Here is a 10,885-nt window from a genome sequence, read left to right as displayed (position 1 = left end):
CATTGTAAAAAAAAATTATCAAAAATTTATTACATTAAAACAATCATAAGTAATACCTATATATCAATTTTTAGGAAATTATATGCAAATAGATATTTTTTGTAGATTTATGGAAAATTAATTCTTTGTTTTCTTTCGAGAATCGTAATAATTATTTCTTTTTTAGGAAAAAAAGGATCACCGTCAGCAAACAGGATCTGCGGGAGGCAAAAAGTGGCAATTTGATGAATCTGATGACGTTATTCTGCATATAATAGGGAAGAACACTCCGGTCGTAGAGGGTTTGGCTGTTCCAGAATCCTCAGGAACTCAGGCGGCTGCCACTATTCAAATAGAAGATACAAGTCAACCTATTCCACAAAATTCGCAAAATAATGCGAATTCAACTAATGTGCACTATAAATCCGTTATACGTTTAAAAAAGGAAAAATTGGAGGCTGAAATATTGTTGATTAAAGAAAAAACTGAAATGTATAAGAGAGAAAAATATAAATTAGATTTAGAATTATTTAAGTTAGAGAAAGAATTGAACATAACCCATTCATCTTATACAGAGCCTTACCACGAGCAAAATGATGGACAATTAGATATTGTTCAATTAATCGACATAGAAGAAGAAAACGTTCAACTTTCTAGAGCAAATACAACATAAAATTATATAATTTGTTATAGTAATCGCTTATTCTTTTCAAACTTATTTTGTGCCTTGGATTATTTTATTGGCTATGTATGGTGGCGAGCAATTTTAGCATACTTATTTTCCTCTATGCCTTAATCACAAAGTATATATTTTCGCTGATTAATAATATGTCTATTAAATTTTTCTTTAACTAAAGATTTGTATTAATTCCCTTAACACTTCAATCGCTTCAGGGTCAATTGCATTATTACCGTCATTACCGTTATCTTCATTTTCTCTGTCATTGTCACCGTTATCAACCGGATAATGATACGGAATATAATACTGCACTCCTAGGCGTTTTTCTAAATTGTGAAGGGTGACACATGCTAAAAATATACTGCATGCTTTCAAAGGTTGAACACGGAGATGATTAAGACAGGGGAATTTTTCTTTTAATACTCCTAGAGCGTTTTCAACTAATCTTCTTGTACTTTTAAAAGCTCGCAGAAATCGCATAACTGCTTCTGTTATTGGTATTTCAACTGGGATGTTTGGAGTAATGAGCCATTGTTTCAAGGCATATGCACTGTCTCCTAACAAAAATGCATTTGGGAACGGCCTCCAACCATTCTCCCACTGCCGAGCTAAAGTTGAATTACGTAGCACTCTCGCGTCATGAACGGAGCCCGGCCATCTAGCACTGGCGTAAAAAAACTCTAAGTTTGGCCCACAAACGACCATTGTATTAATCGAATGCTTTCCTTTGCGATCAACATACATGTACTCATGTTGCTGAGGTGAATCAATGGGTATTAACGATCCATCAATGACTCCACCAATTCTTGGAATATTTGCAATTTCCCTAAATAAATGCGGGATAGCGTTGGAATTCTCCGGCCATCGAACTTCACTCCCAAACATTTCGTTGACAATTGCAGTCGTAACTCGTTTGATACTCCGATGAATGGTAGCCTTTGATACTCCATGATTATCTCCGCTAACGTGGTATTGAGACCCCGATCCCATCCAATGTAGTGTACAAAGAATTTGTTGGCAAGGCGTCAAAGCTTTGTTTTTTGTCGTTGGATGTTCAATACGTGCACCGATTCTATTTATTAAATATTCTACACTGATTTTACTAACACGGAATTTTTCCTTAAATGAAAAATCCGTGAGATCAAAAGAAAAATTTATTCTTTTTTTAAATCTTCTTCTATATGCGAAATCATCAAGATCACTGTTACTATCACTAGCGTCACTACTACTCGCATGGAGAGCCATTTTGAACTACGCGTATGTCAACCACGAAATACTACAATTGTCAGGCAATTCGACACATCTTTAACCTTATGTCAAGATTCACCGACAATTCTACAAATATGTCGACTAGAAAAAATAATTCTTGTTTCACAACATAATTGTAATACATACAATTGTAGCAAAATGCCTGTCATGTTTGTAAGTATTTCTATAGAAAATATTTTATAAAATTGTAATATGTCACCTGTCGCTTGACAATTGTCGCTCGACATATGTCACTGACAATTGTAGCCGTGGTGAAATTGGGGCCTGGCCTACGGGTGTGACAAATGACAGATAACCTAAAAAGGCAATGCCGTACAGACAGGGTGCTAACAATAACAATTGAGAATACTAGAACATTTCAAACATAAAACACATGGAATAACTGTGAAAACATTACAAATATTAAGATACAAACAAACAACATAAATAAATAAGACTACATACGTGATTAACGTTTAAAAAATTACCAAACACACTGTTTACTCTGTTTACTTTACCAAAGTGAGAAGTGAAGGAGTGATCAAAAAATATCTTACCTTACATAAAATATAGATAAAACACACGCGCAATTGTGTTAACATACAGCGAAAAAGAAAGGATATGACAGCAAAACTATACATACAGACGCATTGGGTTACTTACAGTGAGGAAAGGACATAAAAACAGGTATTTACTTTTATACAATTGCTTGCTATTTAGAACATACATATTACAATTTAATCTAAAAATATTCTATTTATAATTATAATTACCTTAATATAATTATTGTCGAGTAGTTATATTCGTCAATAATTACATTAAAAGCAACTAGTGTCATGCCTTAAAGTTTCCTGTTGCAGCTGGTGTTGTAGTGTGAATATTTTGAGTTTGGCTTTAAAACTTATAATACTTTCTAGGTTCCTGAGAGGGGGTGGAATGTTATTCCAGCAACGGGTGGCCATGTACTTGAAACTGCCACGGAAAGCAGCTGTAGCATGTCGAGGTGTTACCAACTGCACGCTGCAATAACGTGCGCCAAGTGATCTACGAGTGGACATCCATGACAACTTCTCAAAAAGATATGACGGAGATTTGTATTTTACAATGCCGAATAGAAGACCCGCTAGATGAAGCTTGCGACGGTGCAGCATTTTAAGAACACTGTGTTTATTCAAAAATGGAGTCACATGGCCTCGTGGTGGGATATTGAAGCAGAACCGGGCGCAAGCATTTTGCACCCTCTGTATAAGTCGCTTTGTTTTTGATAGGAGACGTGGACCATACACTAAATCCATATAATTTAATTTGGAAAGAACAAGAGCTTCAACTAACTGAGTGCGCAAGGTTTCGTTGATAAAGGGTCGTATGTTATATAGTAGTTTGAGCCTGTAAAAACAGTTTCTAACAGATTCAGCAACATGTTTCTCAAACCTAAGTTCACTGTCCATAATTAAGCCTAAATTTCGAGCCTCATATACTCGTTCAATGGGTTCACCTGATAGGATTAGATCTCCATTAGGTCTGATTCTGTTCAGCTGATTTTTGGTGCCAAATATTAGATATTTTGTTTTAGAAGGATTGAGCATCAAACTGTTATCTGAAGCCCAAGACGCTATACTTGCAAGGTCCACATTAAGTTTTTGAATTGCAGTGTCAATTTCAGAGGGTTTACAAGTTATATATATCTGAATGTCATCTGCATAGATATGATACTTGCAGTGTGTAATGTGAGTTGTGATGTCCGCTGTATATAAGATGAACAGGATTGGGCCGAGTATCGACCCCTGCGGAACACCTCTGGAAAGGGGCATTTTTCCTGAGATTTTGGCCGGTCCATCACTTGAGGACAGCTTTACATACTGGTGCCGCAATGTGAGATAACTATGAAACCAATGCAGAGCACTATTATCAAATCCATAGTAACTTAGCTTTGATAGTAACAGGTCTATATTAATACAGTCAAATGCCCTGGAAAAATCAAGTAGCACAAGCAGTGTACACATACCCTTATCTTGTGAGCAAAGAATGTTGTCTGTGACATCAAGCAGGGCCGTCACAGTACTGCGCCCTTTCCTGAAACCTGATTGTACATCTGGTAAGATCTCATTGCTCTCAATGTAATCGCTTAATTGTGTGCATACAATCTTTTCCAGTATCTTAGACATACAGGGTAGTATGCTAATAGGCCTCAGCTCCTTTAGTTCGGATGGATTAGTGGTTTTTGGCAGTGGGCGCACAATAGCCACTTTCCAGGTGTCAGGAAAAGTGGATGTTAAAATAGAGGTATTTATCACATCAGTCAATAAGTCTACAGTATATGGAAATGTCATGAGTAGCATATTTAAATTAATTAGGTCATGTCCCTCTGCATTCGATTTGAGTTTAGACACAATTTTTAGCAAATTGTCGGAGCTAACTGGTCTAATGTGAAATATAGACTTGTTATACCTGTTGAATTCAAAGTAAGTTAACTGCGAAATACTAACTTGTGATGCAATTGGTAAGTCCAAAAAATGACTATTTATAATATCGGGGTCACTGAAAGTGGGTGGCAATTCTATATTATTTTTAGGCAGAATAGTAGATTTAAGATTTTTCCAAAGTGATTTAGGCTCCTTAATTTTATTATTTATATTGTGGTTAAAGTATGCCGATTTTTCATTGTATATAGCCTTATTTACAGTTGACTTTAGGTCCTTATAATACAGTTTTTTGCTCTCTGAACCTGTCTTATGATAATCTGCGGCAGCCTTGTCACGTATACGCATCATTAGTTTTACTGTGTCAGTGATCCAAGGATATGAGGGGCCTTTTATTATGGATGTTTTGATGGGTGCGTGCATATCGAATAAATAAACTATGTGCCTGCCTAATGCTTCGACCTTATCATTTACGTTGGGCATCGCAGACATCAGATCCCACCCCACACCACGCAAATCAGTATCAAAGAGTGCGAGATTAATATTATTAAGGGGCCTGTACAGTATAGTGTAGGGCTTAGGTTTGTTCCGCCTTATAGTGAACTCGCACATAACAATACAGTGCCCAAAAAGTGACCCTACGTGCTCAATATTTATTTTTTTGGCATTTAAATCGGTGCAAACCACGTCAATCAGTGTTTGGCTGGTATTTGTGAAATGTGTTGGCTCTGTTACTATTAAACTCAGTAATTCGCCTTTCGAGATTACACTAAGTTTACATGTAGTAGCACGAAGATAGTGCTGCCATCGTACACCCTTTTAGAGCAACTATTAAAAAAAAAAAAACAAATTTTATTTATACCCTGTGGCGGGTACTTCATAATCTCATACACGTTTTGTGTCGCCGCCATCGTATACGCTATTCCCGTGCTAAGTGTTTTAATTCGAATATTTGGCTGTAATTCGTGTGTTTTACCATGGGAAAACGTAAGTTTAGGGATGATGAAGAATACTATGCACGGAAAATAAAGAAGTTGGAGCAGAAAATGAAAAAAGTGCGACGGGAACGCCGAGAGGAGTCGTCGGATTCGGAGTCGGGGAGTTCGGTGTCGTCGGATGCAGACCAGTACGAGGAGGAAGTGGTAAACGAGCTTGGCGTGGATCATGTTTCCGAGCAGGAGGTGCCGCAAACCGAAGGTACTATATACTAATGTTTCTTTTATATTACGCGTGGTTTTGTAGGTACGTAGGTAACGCAGGCGCGCTTGACCTTGGCTCGAGCGCGCGCACGCGCCCCCTATCGGCGGGGAACCTATACGATCTTGACGTAGGTGTCTACCTACTTATTGTTCACAAGAGTGTAGCTACGTACTTTTTTATGCACTGCTACGTAGGCTTGTTTATTCGGCGAATCTAGACACGCGGTAGCGTGTCCAGCCAAGTTCAAAGAAAAAGGAACTGGCGACGCAGCAACCGTGTGTAATATTACACGAACCATTTCGAGCTACTTTTGACCCCTTCACAACTTGAAACCTACTTAATCTACACTAATGAAATTTGGCACATGTATTCAAGCCCCTTAGCTTGTCCAAAATACAAAATTTCATAAACGTAGCTCAAACAGTTACTGATAAATTAACGTTTAAAAACCGGCATTTTTGTGACTGACTGACATATAGATCATAAACCTAACCCACTTCCAGATGACCTAGAAACTTGAAATTTGGCATCAAGGTAGACTATTAGGTGTATATAGAGGAAAAAATCTGAAATGTGGAAATTATTGATATTTCGATGGAAAAAAAATAATTAATACTTATAGACCAAAAACCTAACCCACTTCTAGACCACTTAGAAACTTGATATTTGACACCAAGGTAGACTATTAGGTGTATATAGAGGAAAAAATCTGAAAACTGGAAATTATTGATATTTCGAGGGAAAAAAAATAATTAATACTTATAGACCAAAAACCTAACCCATTTCTAGATCACTAAGAAACTTGATATTTGGCATCAAGGTAGACTATAAGGTGTATATAGAGGAAAAAATCTGAAAACTGGAAATTATTGAGATTTAGATGGAAAAAATAATAATTAATACTTATAGACCAAAAATCTAACCCACTTCTAGATCACTTAGAAACTTGATATTTGGCATCACGATAGACTATTAGGTGTATATAGAGGGAAAAATCTGAAAACTGGAAATTATTGATATTTCGATGGAAAAAAAAAATTAATACTTATAGACCAAAAACCTAACCCACTTCTAGATGACTTAGAAACTTGATATTTGGCATCAAGGTAGACTATTAGGTGTATATAGAGGGAAAAATCTGAAAACTGGAAATTATTGATATTTCGATGGAAAAAAAATATTAATACTTATAGACCAAAAACCTAACCCCACTTCTAGATCACTTAGAAACTTGATATTTGGCATCAAGGTAGACTATTAGGTGTATATAGAGGAAAAAATCTGAAAACTGGAAATTATTGATATTTTGATGGAAAAAAAATTATTAATACTTATAGACCAAAAACCTAACCCCACTTCTAGATCACTTAGAAACTTGATATTTGGCATCAAGGTAGACTATTAGGTGTATATAGAGGAAAAATCGGAAAACTGGAAATTATTGATATTTTGATGGAAAAAAAATAATTAATACTTATAGACCAAAAACCTAACCCACTTCTAGATGACTTAGAAACTTGATATTTGTCATCAAGGTAGACTATTAGGTATATATAGAGGGAAAAATCTGAAAACTGGAAATTATTGATATTTCGATGGAAAAAAATAATAATACTTATAGACAAAAACCTAACCCCTCTTCAAGATCACTTAGAAACTTGATTTTATTTATTTATTCGTATGGCAAAAATACAATCGTTCATAATATGATATACGAGTATAGTATATTATAGCAGTACGCCCAATTGCTGGATCCATTGGGTGACATTGTTGTCTAGGGTGAACAAGTCCCCGGGGTTGCCCTGGTATTTGGTGAGTGGGCATTCGCGGATAATGTGGTCCATGCTCTGCACCGCAGTCCCGCATTCGCATGCTGGCGACTCTCTCCAGCCACATCTGTGCAGGAACTCACGACTTCTACCCCAACCCGTTCGTAGGCGATTTAACTGGCACCAATTTCGTCTGGGTAGTGAGAAGCCTGCTGGTTTTTCTAGAGGGTCGATGTTTGTCATTAGGTTGGCGGGCAAGTTCTCGTTCCATTCGTGGGCCCATCTCTCATTAACGTCGAAGGAGGTGTTTAAGAGTATCGAGGCAGTCTTATGTGGCGGTTGACGTGAAATCAGCCGGTTGGGTGGAGGGTTCTTGAGATCGTCGTAGGCGGGTAGATTTGGGTTGGCCAGAATCTTCTGAGCTTCTCGGACCAAAGCATGTTGCCTTCTTAAGTGCGGAGGAGCTATGTGGCTCAGCACAGGTAGCCACTCTACGGGGGTGCTCTTGATGGTTCCTGTTATGTATCTCATAGCTTGTCTCAGTTGCACATCCACCCGATGCACATGCAAGAAACTTGATATTTGGCATCAAAGTAGACTATTAGGTGTATATAGAGGGAAAAATCTGAAAACTGGAAATTATTGATATTTCGATGGAAAAATAATAATTAATACTTATAGACCAAAAACCTAACCCACTTCTAGATCACTTAGAAACTTGATATTTGGCATGAAGGTAGACTATTAGGCGTATAAAAAAGAAAAAAATCTGAAAACTGAAACTTTTTAACAATTGACCGCGCGTTAGCGAGGGTCTCCTTTTCAGCTTAGGCAAACTGCTTTTATGATGAATACCTACTATAGTAATTTCTGTACAAAAAGTAATGATATCCCAACAAAAACATAAATGTGAAATGAGAGCCAAGTTCAATATTAAGAATATGTGTCGTTGTTGACTCGCTGACAAAAGAATTGAGATCTATATGGATGCCAAGTTCTGTGTTGTGTAGAAAATCCTGAAATTATAAAGGATTTGTCTTGGCTAGTTTTTACGTATAGGCTACTTTTCTAAAATTTGGTTTGTTGGTAAAAACTAGCCATGTCAAATCCTTTATAATTTCAGGATTTTCTACACAACACAGAACTTGGCATCCATATAGATCTCAATTCTTTTGTCAGCGAGTCAACAACGACACATATTCTTAATATTGAACTTGGCTCTCATTTCACATTTATGTTTTTGTTGGGATTTTTATTTTACTGGTAAACATTAGTGGCTAAAGTTGTGCCTGTAAGGCTACATACTAACCTAAAATATACTTCAGATCGATCTGTAAGGTTGTATCGTAGTATATAGGTTTGCCACCTCGATGCGCAGTCGCAAGAGTCCGCGAGACAGCTACTGATGATATCAAAAGTTTACTCCAGTGTATCCAGAATACAATCGACTTACCTATTACAAAGTCTGGCAATAAAGCAGTTTGAAAAACTGTTTCTAGGCTTGCGCATGGGATTTATTTTTACTTAGACATTTTGTGTCGGTTTTTTCAGGACCCCAAGAGGAAAACCAACCATCTCCAGTCCTGGATCCTCAGCTGGAAACATCGCCGGAGTTAGATCCGAGTATTTTGAATATTCTAGGTGACGAACCTGCTAAAGAAGAAATATTTAGCAAGGCTGTGCACAAGGATATTGCTAACCGATGGTCCGATATACTAATCAATGGTTTAAAGGAGGATGTCAAAAAGGAAATTATTTCCGGTCACGACATTCCTGAGAATCTGACGTTACTGCAGAGTCCTATAATAAACCCTGAAATCAAAGCGGCGGTCAACGAAAACGCGCTTAAGAGAGACGTTATTTTATCAGAAAAGCAGAGAAGTATGGCTTGCGTCATGACATGTATAGCCGACTTAATGTCGTCGAATTTAGAAAATCATTCCGACGCCACAGAAAATAAAGAAAGTTTGAAGCTACTCAGCGATGCAGGCCGCTTGTTATGCCATATACATTACGAAGAGACTTCAGCTAGAAGGAACTTCTTGCAAGCTTGTCTTAGCAAAGACGTCAAAGACAATATAAAGGACCTGAAACGAGATAAATTCCTTTTTGGTACGGATCTTTCAGAGAAACTGAAATCTATGAAGGCGATAACGAAGACTGGCGCGGAGATGAGACCCGCCTCAACGAAACCGAAGCCTCCACCTAAGAGCAGACCGGCTGAAGCGGGACCTTCGAGGGCTTTAAACTGGCGGGGCCCGCCACCGCCGGCACCTCGGCGCGCGTACGCGCGGACGAGCTCGACGGCTGGTGGGCGCAGGCAGCCGGCAGCGACGCCGCGCGGCAGCGCGCGCCGCGACCCTCGCCCGCGGAGCAGCAAGCCGACCGCCAGTCGGCGCTAAGCAGCGAGTCGCAGGCGGGTACACTACAGTTTTATTACCATAATTGGCAACGCGTAACTAATGACCCGGTAGTTTTATCTTGGGTCAGAGGCTTACGCTTGCCAGTTGACATTGATATCGTCCAGTCACAGATACCTGTAAATAAACCACAGTCGGCTCAGCATAAGTTAGAAATGAATAATGAAATTACTAAACTCATAAATATAGGCGCTGTTCGACAGTGCGAGCCATGCGAGGGTCAATTCTTATCAAGCATTTTTCTAATTAAGAAAAGTAATGGCCAGAATAGATTTATCCTAAATTTGAAGCAATTGAATAAGTTTATTCCTACGCCACACTTCAAAATTGAGGATTACAGGACTTTGATGCGTCTTTTATCTAAAGACACTTATATGTGTACATTGGACCTTCAGAATGCTTATTTTTCAATAAGTATTCATGAAGACTACAGAAAATACTTACGATTTCAATGGTTAGGGCGTTTGTATGAATTTCAAGTACTGTGCTTTGGCTTGAATTTAGCGCCATACGTATTCACAAAACTTATGCGTCCGGTTGTGGAGTATTTACGAAAACAAGGGTTATTTTCTGTAATTTATTTAGACGATATATGTCTTTTTGGTTCCAGCCCTTACGAATGCAAACAAAATTTCAAACAAACCAAAGACTTATTGGAATCGCTTGGCTTTGTAATAAAACGATAATACCCCGGTCAGAAAGCAATACGATATAACATCATTAGATGATACTAACATGTCAGTCGACGCACTCCTCGATCTCGAGTTCCAGCAAAACAAACATACTGAATCCCCACATTGTTCACAGCAGAACCAATCAATTACTATCGACCAAATAGGGGCGCTGTTCGACTCTAAACTTGCTAATTTTAACATTACTATTACAAATAACATCCATCGTCTAATAAAATCAGAAATATATACAGCAGTGGAGCAGCTAAAAAACGAATTTTTACAAAAAAATAACATACTAATATTGGATCAGCAGATGTTAAAACAGAAACTTGAATCGACAAACGCCCTAATTGAAGACTTACAGCGCGAAAACGAGTCTATTAAAATAGAATTAAACAACATAAAGTGTCAGTACAGTAAAATACAAGAATTAAATACCGTACCCTCTCAGAAACAGTTTGTTTTATACGGTCTTGCTGAACACTACGGCGAAAAG

The 10,885-nt window shown here is 37.9% G+C and overlaps 2 protein-coding genes across 2 annotated transcripts; one reads left to right on the top strand and one right to left on the bottom strand.

The window, feature by feature from the left end:
- Positions 1-814: 814 nt before the first annotated feature.
- On the bottom strand, positions 815-2,182 carry LOC134805768 (putative nuclease HARBI1). The gene has a single exon (XM_063778996.1). It carries the CDS (start codon positions 1,901-1,903, stop codon positions 827-829), a length of 1,077 nt encoding a protein of 358 aa, XP_063635066.1. The 5' UTR covers positions 1,904-2,182; the 3' UTR covers positions 815-826.
- A 2,882-nt stretch (positions 2,183-5,064) lies between these two features.
- LOC134805778 (uncharacterized) lies at positions 5,065-10,383 on the top strand. The gene is made up of 2 exons (XM_063779002.1): positions 5,065-5,523; positions 8,847-10,383. The coding sequence occupies exons 1-2, from the start codon at positions 5,304-5,306 to the stop codon at positions 9,695-9,697; spliced, it is 1,071 nt and encodes a 356-aa protein (XP_063635072.1). The 5' UTR covers positions 5,065-5,303; the 3' UTR covers positions 9,698-10,383.
- The last annotated feature ends 502 nt before the right edge of the window (positions 10,384-10,885 follow it).

This window comes from Cydia splendana, unplaced genomic scaffold (assembly GCF_910591565.1).
Source record: "Cydia splendana unplaced genomic scaffold, ilCydSple1.2 scaffold_59_ctg1, whole genome shotgun sequence".
Taxonomy (NCBI): Eukaryota; Metazoa; Arthropoda; class Insecta; order Lepidoptera; family Tortricidae; genus Cydia; species Cydia splendana.
Note: the sequence above shows the minus strand (reverse complement) of the source record. Positions and strands in the feature narration are given on the sequence as shown.

What these genes read in the sequence shown, in the direction of transcription:
- LOC134805778 (XM_063779002.1), top strand. Translation starts at nt 5,304, where the DNA reads ATGGGAAAACGTAAGTTTAGGGATGATGAAGAATACTATGCACGGAAA. An exon ending in GGAGGTGCCGCAAACCGAAG is followed by an intron (nt 5,524 to 8,846) that starts GTACTATATACT and finishes CGGTTTTTTCAG; the next exon opens with GACCCCAAGAGGAAAACCAA.
- LOC134805768 (XM_063778996.1), bottom strand. Translation starts at nt 1,903, where the DNA reads ATGGCTCTCCATGCGAGTAGTAGTGACGCTAGTGATAGTAACAGTGAT.